Raw genomic sequence first — 16,547 nt, forward strand, 5'->3', positions numbered from 1 at the left:
GCCACATTCGCTGTGAGAGACTCCGAAGTCGGGAAGCCTCCAAAGTCACCCCAAGACTCGACCACAGAAATTGTGAGGTAACAAATGTGTGCTATGTATTTAAGCCACTAAGTTTTGGGTTAACTTGTTATGCATCAATAGATAACAACTAAAATAACCAAGGAGAGTTTATCCATGGAACATAAACATTCAAAGAAATAACTTAATTCACCATATTAACAAAAAAGAAAAACTATGTGATTATTTCAACAGAATCAGAAAAAGCATTTGAGCATAGCCAGCATTCCTTTCTGATAAAATCTCAGCAAACTAGGGAATAAAAAGGATATTTCCTCAACTTGTTAAAAGATTACCTACAAAAAAAACCTAAGCTAACTTGCTTATATGGTGAAAGACTGTTTTCCCCTAAAATGAGGAACAAGACAAGTTCTAATCTCAGTGTTCCTATTCAACATCGGGTTAGCAAGTCTAGCCAGTGCAATAAGGCAAGAAACAAAAGGCATCCAATTCGGAAAGAAAGAAGTGAAGGTGGACTTTGTGTAGACAACAGGATTGTCTACAGAAAAGACAATAAAATCTACAAGAAAAAGTTACAAAGGCATGATGTAAGGATGCAAAGTCCATACCCTAAACGCAACTGTATTTCTAAAGCAGCAATGAACAATCAAGAATTGAAAATAAATTTTAAAAAAAACACAATAGCATCAAAAAGTATGAACTACTTATGAAAAATATGACAAAAAGACATATAAGCCCAGTACACTGAAAATTATAAACTGTTAAAAGACACTAAAGAATACCTAAATATTTCTCCATTAATAAAGAAATACACTATATTCATGAGTCAGAAGGTTCAGTGTTTTTAAGATGTCAATTCTCCCCAAAACTGGTCTACAGATTCAATGCAATCCTAATCAAAATCCCAGCCAGCTTTTCTGTAGAAACTGACACATTAATTCCAAAACTCATATGGAAATGCAAAGGACCAAAAAATAACAAAACATCCTTGAAACAGAAGAACACAGTTGGAAAGCTAACACTACCCGATTTCAACTTATTATAGAGTCATGTAAACAGTGTGGCACCAGCAAAAAGACAAACAAACCAATGGTATAGAATAGGTCCAGAAACAGACCTACACGTGAAGGAACAACTGGTTTTTCACCCAAGTACAAAGACAATTTATTGGAGAGCAACAGTGCTGAAACAACTGGCTCTCCACATGCACAGTATTGAACTTCAATCCTTATCTCATTAAAAAAAGTGCATTTTTATCCATACCACATATCATATACTAAAAGTTTAACTGAAAGTAAATGAGACTTAAATGTAAAACCATCTATAAAACTTCTACAAGAAAATATAAGAGACAATGTTCGTTGGCCTTGCCCAAAGATTTTGTATATACACCGAAACACAATTCACGCAAAAACACACTGATAAATTAGACTCCATAAAAATTAATACATTCAGCTCTTCAAAAAGCAGCTAGGAGAACGAAAAGGTAAGTCGGATTGGGGAAAATATTTGCAAAGCATGTGTCTGAAAAAGGACTTGTATCTAGAACTTGTATCCAGAGAAGAACTTGTAACAAACTTTCATTAACTCAGTAATAAGAAAACAATCCAGTAAAAAAATGGATAAAAAATGACACTTCACCAGATACACGATGGCAAATAAGCACATGAAAGGAAGCTTGTAACATTTTCATTTTAGAATGGCTAAAATTAAAAAGCCTGGCTATACCAAGTGTTGACAAGGATGTGAAGAAACTAGAACTCTTATACACTGCTGGTAGAAATGTAAAACAGCGCGACCACTTTGAAAAAGTTTAACAATTTTTCAAAAACTTAAATTTACAATAGTTTTTGATCTAATCATTGCTCACCTAGGTATTTACTCAAGAGAAATAAAAACATACAGCCATGCAAAAAGTTGTACACAGATATTCATAGCTTTAGTTGTAATAGTCAAAAACAGCAACCAACGAAATGTCCATCAACAGCTGACTGGGACCACAAACTGTTACATCCATACAATGGAATAGTCCTCAGCAATAAAAAGGAATGATGTGTTGATACATCCAACAACATGAGTCAATCTCAGAAATATGCTAAATCAAAGAAACCAGACCAAAAATATAGTACATACTACATAATTCCATTTATCTAACTCTAGGAGAAAAAAAAAACTATAGTAACAAGCATGTCACTGTTTGCCAGGGAGGGAAAGGTGTCGGGATAGGTAGAGCATGGAATTATAAAGGTACACACAGGAAATTTATGGGGGTGACAGTAATGTCTTATTGTCTTGATTATGATGATGGTTTCACAGATGCATACATACGTGAAAATTTATCAACTTATACACTTTAAATACATGCAATTTATTGTATGTCAATTATCTTTTTAAATCTGCATTAATTTTTTAAGTTAAACTTCCAAAAACATTATATTGTGCCAAGGAAAACTTATGAAGTGCTTCTAATTATAGTAAAAATCAGGGCTCAACAAAATAAGACCACAGGCCGAAACCTGCCTGTGTCCATTCATTTACGAATGTCCATTCACTTACGAACAAAAGCAGTATACAAGTATGGCTGTTTCACTACCACAAAGAGTCGACTAGTTGCAAAAAGACCTATGACCTGCACAAAGTCAAAATATTGAATAAGTGGCACTTTACAGAACAAATTTGCTGACCTCTACTATAAATCAACAAGAGATTAACTTCCCTTACATAAATGAGTGGCTTGGACTATAGAGTAATTTTAAAAAAGATCAACATGGCAACAGAATACAGAAGGTGGCTTTCCAGAAAGCATCATTAGCACCATGGCTTCCACACACACACATTGTCTTTGCAACTTAGGGCACAGAGGCACATCATGAATGCAAGAGGTAAATGCGGAGAACATACTAATATCCCCTTTTCTGTATGTGCTTACATACGCCTAAACCACCTGCTGTCTACTAAGCAGAGTCTTACCTAATCTGTTCAGTTTGTACAATCCCTTCTTTGTGGCCCTCCAAGCGAGCAGCCAATCTCTCTTTATCCAGGCGCACACACTCTTCATCCTGAAAACAATCACAGATTAGCAAACACCTTAAATTTTTATCTAACTTTTAGAACAACAAAAAAAACACTACGTGTAACTTTTCCTTACATAAATTCCTGCCTCTAAAGTTCCCGGCACCACTGGCCTTACGTCAACTTTAAGATTACTTAAGTTACATGAAGACAATAATATGTTGGATAACATAAGAATGGAACTGACCCAAAAACTTCAGTAACTTTATGATTAAGTGGTCTTCCTGTAACATATCATAGCTACCTCTATTCAAAAAGATATCATGCAACAAAGAAATTCCTACTCTTCAGGAAAGCTTTTATGAAAAAGCTTCACCACAGTCAAAAATTTCATTTGGACCTAGATTTTTTTCATCTGTTGCCCAGGCCTTGAATCCACCAGTACAGATCCAAACACTAGAAGTGACACTTAAAACGTTTTTCAAAGCATGCTCCTCCAAACATCAGGAGTTCCCTACAAAGGGCCCCACGGGCCACTTTTGTCTGAATTCAACCTTGGTAGCTCAGCTTTTTACCTAATTGGTAAATTAAAATTTCAAGTAAAATTTAGTCTCAAAAGTGTTTGGTTAATAACAAAACTTAGTAACTCTGATCTAGGTTAATCGCCACATTTACAAATGAGAACACTGAGGACCAGAGTTAGTGTCTGACTAACGGAGTATGAACCTGTATAAAAAGCATCATCAGTATATTCGAGAACTAAAAGGATGCTGTGTTTCCAGTCATGCTCTAACGTTAATCTATCACGGAAAACTCTCAAAGCACAACATACTGCTGACATGAATGAATACAAGGATAACAGTTTAGGAAATGCGATACATGTTTGCCATTTGTAATAAAGGTGTAATACATATTACTCAAGTTCCTTAAGAGGCTGCTGATTTTAAAAACTGCAGCCTAGATTTTAATCAGATCAGAATCCCTACCCTCAAGGTTTCTTTCTCCCTCCTAACGTAGTGTCTTGCAGGTTCTCAATACGTATCTGCTGAACTGGAAATGGTTTATGTACCATGGCTGTTTAAATAACTCTAACTCTAAATGCTCTGGAAAGAATTTTATTATTTATGCTGTTTCCTGCTGATTTTTCAAATTACTGGAATCCTAGCAAATTAACATTTCTGACATGTTCAATGTTTTTCAATAATTAAACTGTGTTCAATAAATAAACTGTGAATTTTGTTTTTCAAAATAAATGGTATCTTTCAATTCACTTATTTTGTACAGTGAGTTACAATCTCCTTTCACAAAGACAGAGTTGGGGGAAATTTCAGGTTTACTGCCCCAAAAAGTGTAGCCGGTATAGAGGAATGACGGGCAGCCAGACCGCCTGGGCTGTACTCCCGGTGAGCCTCACACGCCACTTATTCTCTCTGAGCGCGTTTGCTGGTGGATGACACGCCCAGTACTGCCAACTTCAGGAGCTTATGATGAGGGTTCCAAGACTTCATAGACACAAAGTACACGGAATAGCACCTAACACCGAGCAATAACAATGAGCTGTCACTGTCACTACCTGAAATACATCAGGCCCGTGTCTCAAAGCACGCTAAACACCCTTTTAGCATCAAATTCTGTCCATGATTCTAGTGTATGTACTTACCAACCAACCCTGTCCCTGTAACAGCTCCCTTTATCTTTAATTGTGGATGCTTTACTGTTTATGTAGCAGGCAAATGGTACAACTGTTTGATTTTTATACAAGTGTGAAATGCACAGATTGATGTTTTCTAGCCATGTTAACACTAGTGATGACTACAAGTGTTATTCCTACATTGGGAATTGATATATGACAATTTTGGTCATTTCTCAGGTCTTAAGTGTGCCTCTAGTACGTAATTCTCCATTTTCAGGGGCTTTTATATGTAACTAATCTGGGGCTTGTTACAAATTTCAATAAATAGTATCATCAAATTCCTAAGGTTTAATCGTCTCATGCAGTATACCAGCTAATCAACAAATTTTATCTCCAAAGGTAACTCTCTCTTTTTGGCTTCTATGTCAGATGAACTATCCTTATTCACCAATATTAATATTCCACTTGCTGGCTATAAAATGCTACAAGAAACATGTACCCTGATGAGTCAGTATTTTAAGAAGTAACTGTAATAAGCACTTCATGTTCACAGCACTTCGGGTGAAGCAAATTTCCACACTACCTTATTCCAGGATTAGGCAAACTACAACCCAAAGGCCGAATCTGGCGCGCCATCTGTTTTGTAAAATTTGCCTGGAACACAGCCCCACCTGCTCATTTACGTATCGTCTATCCCGCACTATTGTCTGTATCCCGTATTGTCTGTCTGCACTACAACAGCAGAAGAGTGGACAGAAACTAAATGGCCCAAAAAGCCTAAAATACTTACTGTCCGGCTCTTTATAGAAAGTTTTCCAATCCCTGATCTAGTCCAACACTTTCATCAATAAGGAAAATAAAGTGCTTTGTCCATCATATAGCTTATATATGACAGATCTTAAACTACAAGAGCTCAGGCTACTTACTAATCATCTATTTACTCTACAACAATTCTTCCAGAAAAAAAGTTCCTAGGACAACTATGAGCAAAGAATTCTTATTGCTACACAATTCCAATTTCTGCAACAATATGATTCACCTTTAAACTAGAGTTCCATTACCTCAATTCGTGGTTTCTTTGCTTCTGCTAAAACTTCATCTGCAGCTCGCTTGACTAAAAAAAACAGAAGTAAATAAATGTATAGTTTTGGGACAGGTTTTTGAAAGTTCAATATAAACATTAAAGAAGACATACCTTGAGTAGATCGCTGAAGACCTATTTCTAGAGGAGCACTTCTGTCTATACTTCCAGACGTTGCTGAAGATTTAAAAAGATTTATGTGAGATCTTTTTTGAACATATATATTGGATATTATTACAGGTGAAATGCTCAAGATTTGATATATTACTTTATATACAGTGATTTCCCTAGGTGAAAAGTAAGTTTTAAAGCAGCTTTGTAAATACATTTTATCATAAAAGATTAATGTGCATTTAAAGTCTACTAGGAGGACAGACTATTTTCAACAATTTAGACTACAAATTATTGAGATAATCTTACTGAAATCAATTGGTTACTTCAAAGAACATACTCCAATACACATGCACATGGAAAGGTATCAAAACATAAATACATAGACATACGCGCGTGTACATGCATGTGAAGGAAAGGTTATTTTTCAAGTTAGCATTCACTTTACAATACAATTTTTATCCATAACTGGTTTTAAAATTGTAATTATTTTTTAAAGAATGGTTCAAAATAATGGAAAGATAAGAACAGGCTATATCTATCCCATCCACCGAGTTGCCACCACCTTATGTAACTACTGTTAGTCTCTTACATATCTTTCTAGTTTCTTTCTGTAGATACAAGAACTACAAAACTATACTTTTATTTTTCCTCCTTTTTTACGCAAAGGATAGTATACTATACACACTGTTCTGAACCTTCCTTTTTTTCCTAACAATTTATCTCCAACATCCCTCCATATCGGTACATGAAGTCTTTTCTAACTCTTTTTTTATAGCTACACGGGCTTCTATTAATAACTAGGCACTGATTCTGGTAAGCACCTCGTAACCACTGTTCTAAATGATGGGTATTTACAACTGTCTGCCCCCTTAGTTTATCCTCCAGTCAGGGAGACAATCTATAAGTAAACAAATACAGAATTCAGGTCAACATAAGGGACTTGATCAAAGTAAATCAAACGGTGCTATACACGGACAGGCCCATGAAGGAAAGCCATGCTGTCAGCTAAAGAAAGGTGGTCAGCTAAGTTCTCTGAGAGACCACCACGTGGGCACAGAGCTGAGTGAGGTGGTAAGAAGTGAGCCACGTACCACTGTAGAGAAACAGAACTGGACACAGGGAGGGAAGCCACTGCAAAGGCTCTGAGGGTAAGAACCGTTAAAAGGACTAGTTGTACTGGCGTGCTGTGAGCAAAGGAAGGCTGGGAGAGGACGCGGTCAGAGGGTGAGAAGCAAGATCATGCAGGTCAGGATAAGGTGTATGAACATCATTCTAAATGTGACGGAAGCCACAGGGGGGCCCTGGGCAGGTGAGCGACACAATATAGTTGACATGCTTTCAAAAGCAGGTCACTAATGGTAGGGGGACACTAAGCTGCAGAAAATAAAGGCTGCAGTGGGGACCTGTGAGAGGGTTACACGGTAGAGGAAGCCTGGAGCAGGGTGGGCATAGAATGGTAAGTTGTCAGAATTTTAAAGATGGAAGATGGAATAGATGGGAGACGTGAGAGGAGAGAAATCAAAGGTTTCTCCAGGGTTTTTGGCCTAAGTAGCTACGTGAAGGGGAGTCCATTCACTGAGATGGGAACGCTGATGAATAGATTTGCTGTTTTACTTTTGTTTCCAGGAGAACGGAAGGAGGGTCGGCATTGTTTTTCGATATGTTAAATTCCAGATGCCTGTAAAATATCCAAGGGAAGATGCTGAGAGTGAATTCTTAAACCTGGAGCTCAGGAATAGGTCAGCATTGGAGGTAAGGAAGTATGCAAAATAAAATGAAAGGTGGACAAGGTGTAGAAAGACAATCAAAAGTGCCTGATGGCCCAAATGCCGAATGAAGAAAAGGCTCTCCAAGAGGGAGCAGTCAATAGAACCAAGTGCTGCTAAAAGGTCAAATAGGCCGTGGATAAGAGACGCAAGGGCACGCAATCCTCAAGCCACCTCACCGGGGTGATTTTTGTGAGATGTGAGGAAGAAAGCAAGACTGGAGGAGTCAAGAGAGAAGCAGAGGTAAAGAAGAAGCAGTGATACCATGCAATCCTTGCAAAGAACTCTGCAATAAAAAGAAGACAAATGGAGCAGTAGATAGTAGGAATGTGGGGTCAAAATATTTTCTTTAATAAGAGGTCTTACTGTGTGTATTCTAAAGGGAATGATGCAGAAGAAACAAGATGATGCAAGAGGAAATCAACAATTTTCCCAGGCAAAGTCTTTGAAAGTGTGAAAGGAGATGGAACCCACACACAAGGAAGGGGTGACTGGCCTTAGGAGCAAAAGCTGTGCATTCACTCTAACAGGAAAGAAAGAAGAGGACTGGACACAGCTGCACGTACGTCCATTTTTCAGTGGGGATACAGATTCTCTTCCCACTGCTTATTTCATAGAAAACACACACGCAGACACACACACTTTCCACTTAAGAGTGAGAGCAATTTCAAGATTCAAAGCAAGAGAAAATTCTCCATGGCTGGTTCTGAAGATGGAGAAAGACACATAACAAGGAATGTCGGCAACTTTTAGTTGCTGAGGGCAACCCCCATTCCACAGCCAGCAAGAAAATGGAGCCAATACTACAACTCCAAGCAGCTGAGCTCTGCCAAGAACGGGAAGGAACTTCGAAGAGGACTCCAACATATTGATTTCAACCTGTGACGCTCTGAACAGAGAACCCGGTTATGCCATGGTGGACTTCTGACCTACCAAAACTATGAGATAATAAATTCTATTGTTTTAAGCCTTAAAAAAAAAAAAAAAAAAGAGCGAGGGCAATTTAAAATTGACTCACATGCTTCGCCATTGAGATATCCAAGTAGATCTTTTCGGTCAGGTCTTCTAACCACAGGAATATTTTCTGTCTGAAATAAAAATTTTAAATTAGATACCAAATCAAAAACAATTATAGACAATTGGTAAAGATAAAAATCATGTAATGTCTGAATTTTAGTCCAACATATCTTCATAACATTATTTAGAACTGTATTTTTAGGAAATTACTAGGTTAAAAGAACCTAATAAAAATCTTTAAAAGTACTAAGCATGTTAATTTTTGGTAACAGAAATGAAACAATGACCCTTTCCCTCTTCAAAATGTCAATTTGAGTCTGTTTTGTTCCCTTCGCTTACTCTACGTACTTAGTTTTTAATTTTACTCATGATGGTTTGCGTTATTTAGGGCAAGTATCTTTTTAGTCTCATTGCTTGCTAATTTTATGCAATGTTTCCAAAGTGCTTTCTTTTATCACATCTAAACCAGACTTCCTCAAAATATACTTGCACTCTTTCAAATAAACCAGCTTAGCCACTAAAACTAAATTTTTATAATTAATACTAGGTATGTGGGAAATTTTAGATTATACAGGGAAATGTTAATGGTGGTTGTATACTTTCTACATTGCATATTTCTTTTTTATCCTCAAGTGTGTATACATTCTGTAAGATTAAAGAATTAAATCTGGAGAAATGTATATACTTTGGTAAAACAGGTAATTTTCCTTTAAGTTCCTACATGAGCAATTTGTAGAGGTGAGCAAAACAAATAGAACGGTATACTTTAGGCAAAAAGTTATCTCTGGGCTATGAATGCAATGAATCCTGCAATTACAATTGTCCGTATCATTTTTATAATGCAAACAAAAAACAGAGTACAGGAAAAACTAGTGGCTGCAGGATGACATAGTGCAAATCCTTTCAGGCAGTCTCCATAAGCCAACAGTGAAGTAAGCAGAACCCTTAGCACCCTAGCTGATGACTTTATGTTGACGACTTGATTTCACTGCACCAAACATTCTGCATGCAGTCCTCCATCGTAGAGATACACTGTATTTAATCACTTAAGATTAATGTATGTTTTCAAAAGAGTACGCTAAACTTTCATTGCTGCTTACAAATACAGACATTTAAGGGCCCACAGGTTTTTCTGTGATCTCGCCTACAAGGAATATCATAAACAGTTAAAAAAGATTTGGATGAATTTTCCTTACACTACTGTTTTTAAGTCTGAGAACACACTTCAGGGTTTGGTCACTAGTGAATGATACACACGTTACAGGCAACTTGAAAAGATGGGAGTCCACTCAACGGAACTAGGAGCTACAACTCAGGCAAACCGATTTCAGAAATGGTCTGTTCCAAGGGGCGAGAAGGTAACACAGAGTGAGGAGAATAAAACTGTAGAACCTAGAATTTTAGAATCCTGCCCTTTCAATCTTTCAAGCAGTTAAGAAAAACGAAGCGTTAAATGCTGTGTGACCTGGGTCCTCAGGGCCACAGTAACGACCAGTGCTAGTTTGTGCTACACCCATCCCCAAGAAGAGACTCTCTAAATCTCAATCAAGTGTCGGGACCACCCATATTACCCCAAAAGGAATGCATACAACCAGCAAAACATTCTAATTACTGCCTAATACAGTTTTTAAGATCTGAGTTAACATGGCTTTACAGAGATGCTGCTGTGTTATCCCACTAGTTCCCTAGATTCCAAGTCGTTTCACCTTACGCATTATTTCTTTCAATACATATCTGACGCTAAACATGTATTTCCTGTTCACAAAAGCAGTGTTCAAACACTGAGGTGCAGAAAGCAGGCAAAACTGAAAACAGATGAATTTATCAATAAAATCTGAAAAAAGTTTATTGCTTAAAAATTAATTTTAAAAAGTTGTTAATCTTGATTCTTTCTGATGTCAAAAAACTTTTGAGATTAAACTAAAGTTCTGAATTTTAGGGTCCTTGCACAGACTCATAAATTATTTAAAACATCCCTATAAACGTCTTTAAAACTTCTGTCGTTGTAAACATTACCCACATTTTACATGCAAAATAATCCGCATAAACCACAATAATCTAATCACAACCCTCCAGGAAACTTTCATACAAATCTTTCATGCTTTTCATCGGAAATCCATGAGGGACATCATCCATGTCAAATGCTACCTACCATCAATTAAATCAATAAAGTTTTAAAATAAATTCTACTTACGGCTGCACGTCGGACATAAACAGGATGAGAAAGATGCACATTATTAAGTAAAAATAAAATAGAATCCAATGTGTAGTACTCTCTGGGCTGGCCTTCTTTTCCAGTCCTGAAAGAATCATGGCAAGAGTTTTACTCACAATTCTATTTCAACTCGTAGGGCTTACTTATGTGTCTTAATTTACCTACACCCACTTTGCTATCCAACAATAGAATGGAATTAAGATGGCTAACAAAAATACAAAGTATGAAATCTAGAAAGTGGAATCGTCGTTAGGTTAGGTAGGGCAAAAGGAACACAAAGGTAGACAATGGCAAAAAGCAAGAAGGAAAGCACACACATTCCTACTCTAAGACATTATATATACTTTTTAATATTTGGCCCAAATTAGGTTCTGGACTTTGTCAATAGAGAAACCTAATCGGTAACACACTAGAGAGGATTCATAGAAAAATAGACTGAAAAGAAGAAAAGAAGCACAACTGTTACTGGTGCTAAACTTACAAGAAATTTATCCTATGTCTACGTCTCCTAAGTAATGAACACAACAATTAATTTCTGAGGTATAAGTCTTAATCACATGCTTCAAATTAAACCAATGACCCAAAACCAAAATGAATTCTACCTGCGATAAAACAACGTAGTCTAGGGGTGCAAGATACTTACCACAGGAACGTACTACTACTTGCTCAACAAACATTAGTGTCCAACCCCACCCCTCCTACAACCTTCTCCCCGTCTAGAAATGTCCAAGCATTTGAATTCACTTGAACATGGCCCAGTGTAATCAGCCCCAAACCTCATTGTCCAGCCTCTATTTCCACTTGTCCTCTAAATCTATGTATTTCAAACCACACACCACTGTCAATTATTGCACTATGAAATCTAAAATATGGGTAACAACCAGGGGTTTTTTATGATATAGAAAAGCAAAATAACAAACAGAATGTACTGTATGCGATAAAGTATTGTTCAATGTCATGAACGTGTACAGATTTACATACGCACCCAAACATTAATAATGAAAGAAGACATATTTATTGGTGTGATTCACTGCTGTAAAAGTTTGAAATCTACTGTTCTAAGCACTCCTTTTTCACTAAATTGCTCTCAAAACATTTCCTTTCCAGCATGCGTGCCTTTTAATACAGTTCTCTTGTCTTTAAAGACCTAATCCACCATTTCACCTCAGAATTCCTACCCATTCTTTAAAGCTTATTTACCTGTTCATTCATTTATGCAAGAAAAATCGGTCGCATGTCTACATGCCAAATATACGTCCATGAAAACTTTCCCGATACCCCAAGCTAGAAGGGGTATTGGGGGTCTTGTCCTAAGACCTAGAGCAGGTTTCATCTCCTCTTTTCTGATTAGCTGACCCTCCTTTGAGGCAGGGACCAGCGTCCTAAGAAGTTTCCATTTCTCAGGTTGGACTGCCCAACACCCTGAGTACTCCTGAACCACTGAAGGAAAAAAAAAATACACAGTTAAAACTCCAGTTTAAAAGTGTAATCCAGTCTGCAAATCCTTCTGAATGGACAAAACAGGAAAATCGGAATGATGTCATTTTTAACATTCCATAAAGCTAATTAAATCCCAAGCCCTCAAGCCAGAAAAACAAAAAACAAAGAACAACCAACCACCTGAATTTCCCCTAGTTTTTCTTCAACCCTTCATAAAGCGCACTACTTCCATGCAATCAAACAAAAAGAGTATGGACGTTCTGGCCCAAGGTCCTATGTATCCCCACAAAACACCACCAATGAGAGACCCATCACTAAAAAGGCCCAAACGATGATCAGACCTCTGGCTCGATGTTTTCTTAATGACTTAAATTCAGGGCACCGCACGTGGATCAAGGTCCCCAAACATTTCTCTTGAAAACACATTTCCCCAAATCACAGACCCCATCCATTTCTAACTCAGACCTGCAAACCTCACTCTATCTCCCCAGCGGCTTCGTCCCTGAGGAAACTCCTGCCTTCACTTCCAACGTATTTGGATCACTCGTCCAAAGGGACCAAACCTCTTTCCCGTCCTAACTCCACAGAGTTGGTGCCCTTCTATCTTCTCGAGGGAATCGCAAAAGGAGAAGAAACAGACCAGGAGCTGCAAGGGTCAGCGGAGCTAGTTAGCAACACAGGGCAGCCTTGGCCAGAGAAAGAGACAAAACAAAAAACAAAACAAAACAAACAACAAAAAAAACCCTCAAGAACAAAAAGACACGTCTCCGGGGACGGACGGGACGCTCCTCCTTCACGCACCTATACGCGGTGCTAGCCCTCCGTCCACATCGCGACAAACGAACCGGGCGACTCACAAACTGCCCCAGGACCTTTCCCTTCAGCTCCCCCAAGACTTCATGGGATGGACCACTCCAGACGCAGCTCCCACCTCTCCCTCCTCACCTACAAGTGTAACTTCCACTCCAGAGAGAAACTTTTCCCCGAGCCCCCGTTTTCCCCATCCCCGAAGGGACCGGGGGGAGGGGCCGGGAAAGAGGTCGCCTGGGGGCGCCCGACTCTGCCCGGCCACAGCCCTGCCGGACTCACCCCCAAACTACATAGTTGGTCTTCACATTCTTGGGCCAGGAGAACTCGCCGAAGATCACTTCGTCTCCCTTCACCACAATCTCCTTCTTCTGGATGTTGTACTGTCGCAGGACACTGAGCACGTCCGCCATCTTCACCCCCCTCTCCGCCGCCGGCCCCGGACGCCGCCGCCGCCGCCGCCGCGCCTGCCTCCTTCTTCCCCTGTCGCCTGGTTCTCCTCCTCCTCCGCTGCCGCCGTCGCCGCCGCCGCGAACCAACTGCAGCCGCACTCGCAGCCGTCCTCGCCTACGCCAGCAGCAGGGGCAGTAGCCACCCAGGCCGCCGAGGACCCCGCGCTAGGAAGCAAGGCCCCACCGCAGGCTGCCCGCGGAGATCGCCTGACTGCGTGCCTCCCGCGCTGCGCGGCCGCCGCCAGGGGGCGTCGCCACCGCCCAGGAAAACGCCCCTCCCAGACTCCCAGCCGGCCCGGGCCCGACTCCCGGCCCGCACCTCGGAGCGCAGGGACGCGGCCACCACGTACGACGCACGTACGGGAAACATCGCCGGGCGCAGGCGCGCGGAGCAAGTGCTTCATCCCCCGCCCCGCCGCCCCTCCCACCGCTGCCTGGGGCTCCGCGAGCGACAGGTGCGCGCGCACCTGCGTAGAGGTTCCGCGCTTCCTTTCCTGGAGCGCGCGCGGAGGGACCCGTCGCCCGTTTTGAGTGCGGCCGAAAGCTCGCCGTCCCTGCTTTGGGGATGGAACTTGGCAAAAGGTTTGCAGGACGCTAGGATTACCTTCCCACCTAGGTCGAACCAGGCCTAGCGAATGGCCTCTGGAAGAGCGAGGTTTCGGGTTGTTTTTGGTGTGAGGCTGATTAGCATCTTGGAAAAGACCGAGTCCAGCGGAGAGCAATCCCGGACTTGGTCAAGCTATGTACCTTCTCACAGCATCAATTGGGTCTTGGAGAACATGGAGTTCGTATGAGAATTAGGTGAAAGGGTCCAGCAAATCATCAAAATGTCATAAATGTGGGCCCTTCCCCTTCAATTCCTTACATGGTGACTTTTTCCGTCCTGCGTCCTGTTTCTCCCCCACAGGCACCAAAGGGCTACATTTAAATGGTTCTGTTCCAATATGCCAATAGGAAATTTAGAGAACTCGAACCCCAAACTGTCTGAATCAGAACACTTTTGGATTACTTTTTTTTTTTTTTTTTGGCATCCATAAGGCTCCAGGGTATCCTTGCTGTCCTGGAAACAGTGCTATAAATTCAATATACAACAGGTGTAATGCAGGGACCCTGGTCCCGCTCCCTGCACGAGAACGCAGGACATGGTGAGGCCAAAATGGAACACCAATGGAGCCATAGAGAGGGGAGTCATCCCACTATATTCTTGCTGGCGGCTGGGTTGGAGACACAGGAAGCAGGAGCCACACGATCTGCAACCTGCCGTCCGCTTCTCTGCCAACCAGCCCACCCGCTTGCCAGCGTAGCCATGGCAGTTATATCGGTGGCTAATGGCTAACTGGTTACAGCCAATGGCCAACCAGTCACAGCTGATGACCATCTACTACCCGAGCCACCACCTTTCCACGCGAGGCTGAGAGCCTGGAAACTGCTCTCTGGGACTCTGTCCCCACAGCAGGTCCTCAACTTTTTTTTTCAACGTTGTTTTCTTACAATGTTGATGAGAGGAAAAATAAAAAATTGGAGTCCAATCAGGCCATTGTGATATTTGCAGCTCATCCCCATGTCTGCATGAGTTTTCCCCAGGGAATCTGTCGACTCTTGTTTCCTCCCATGTCCCAAAGGTATGCTGGTGGAGTTCACTGATGAGTATACACTGTACCAGTGTGAGTGTGGGTAGATGCAAGTATGGGCCCTCTGACAGAAGACTGCCCTACCCACCGGGTCCTCAGAGTTAGCTGCAGGGATGGCTTCCACCACACACGCCCTGAACTGATATCAAGGAGTGGGGAAATGTTTGCCATACTTTTGTTCATGTTTCTTAACACAGGTATATCTCACATTTGTTACTCAGACTGGGGCAATGAAGACAAGCCAGCTATACTCTCCTGCATGTCTTTGGGCTGTGGGAGGAAGTACACACTCCGCCCGGACAGTGGCCCTCACCGAAATACATTTTTTTTCTCATCAACGTTATAACCAAAAGGCCCTGAAGGAAACGATGTCATTTGAGGACCTGCTGTATTATGGGTAGTTTCCTAAGGAGGTAATCAGAGATGGGGTTATCCTTCTATTTGGTAAGGGAATGAGAGTGACTGGGTTTAATGTTGTGGTAATGGACAGTAGTGTGCAAGGGAAATAACCGTATTTTATAGGAGGTTAGGCGGCCAGCTGAGAAGTGTGGAGTCTTTCTTGTCAATAAAAACCTCTGCGTGGTTTGGGGAACAATTAGTTTCAGCGGAGACTCTAGAACAGTCAGTGGAAGCTTTCAAATGTTTTGCCACTGTTTGTTACAGCTCTTAGATGAGATGGGTGCACTTTGGCTATTGGATCTAATGAAAGACTTAACTAAGTAATAAACCTCTGAAGAATCAGTACATGTCTTCAGACCTTTCATGAACAAAAACAAAACAGGATTTTTGAATCTAGAATCCTGGAAACAAAATATTTTGATAGACTGGCTTCTTTTTAACTTGAAAAGTATACTACAATCATTGAAAGATTTATATTAACACATTTTGTTTATGTATAATTTACCTGTCTTTTTGCATTGTTAGTTTTTTCCTACATCTTGTAAATAATGATTTCTCATAATAATTTTTTTAAAATTTGAGGAATTATGAAAAAAATCTAATTATGTTTCTTGACCTTTCATGTGTAAAGGAGCAATTCTTTTTTTCCTCAATGGCCATTTTGGGAGAGCTGATGAGCATTTAGGCATTATTCTGAATCTGGGTCCTAAACTGAGAAAAAACAAAATTAAGAGTAGTTGTTAGAGTAAACGAATATTAAGTTATAAGTATCCAAAGACAAGAAATATTTTTAGGCAATACTGTAAAAGCATAGCGAGATACAGCAATGGTATTAGAAAATAAATCTTTTCAAAAGTAGGAAGGAATTTTTTCAAAGTCATTTAAGAATATGTTAGCACTGACAATTACCAAATATTTTGGTGACATAAAGGAACCTCTACTAATTTGGGCACATAATAATT

General features: G+C 40.2%; 1 protein-coding gene across 1 annotated transcript in view; it reads right to left on the minus strand.

Moving 5' to 3' along the window:
* Positions 1-13,764, minus strand: part of CDC73 (cell division cycle 73) — an 84,470-nt gene extending 70,706 nt beyond the window's left edge. Inside the window, exons 1-6 of the mRNA XM_033099607.1 lie at positions 13,386-13,764; positions 10,836-10,941; positions 8,643-8,712; positions 5,859-5,921; positions 5,725-5,777; positions 2,989-3,077 (exon numbers count right to left, since the gene is read on the minus strand). Coding sequence (XP_032955498.1) covers positions 2,989-3,077; positions 5,725-5,777; positions 5,859-5,921; positions 8,643-8,712; positions 10,836-10,941; positions 13,386-13,516 — 512 coding nt within the window. The 5' untranslated portion in view covers positions 13,517-13,764. The remainder of the gene's footprint in view (positions 1-2,988; positions 3,078-5,724; positions 5,778-5,858; positions 5,922-8,642; positions 8,713-10,835; positions 10,942-13,385) is intronic.
* Positions 13,765-16,547: the final 2,783 nt, after the last annotated feature.

Source organism: Rhinolophus ferrumequinum, chromosome 27, assembly GCF_004115265.2.
Source record: "Rhinolophus ferrumequinum isolate MPI-CBG mRhiFer1 chromosome 27, mRhiFer1_v1.p, whole genome shotgun sequence".
Taxonomy (NCBI): Eukaryota; Metazoa; Chordata; class Mammalia; order Chiroptera; family Rhinolophidae; genus Rhinolophus; species Rhinolophus ferrumequinum.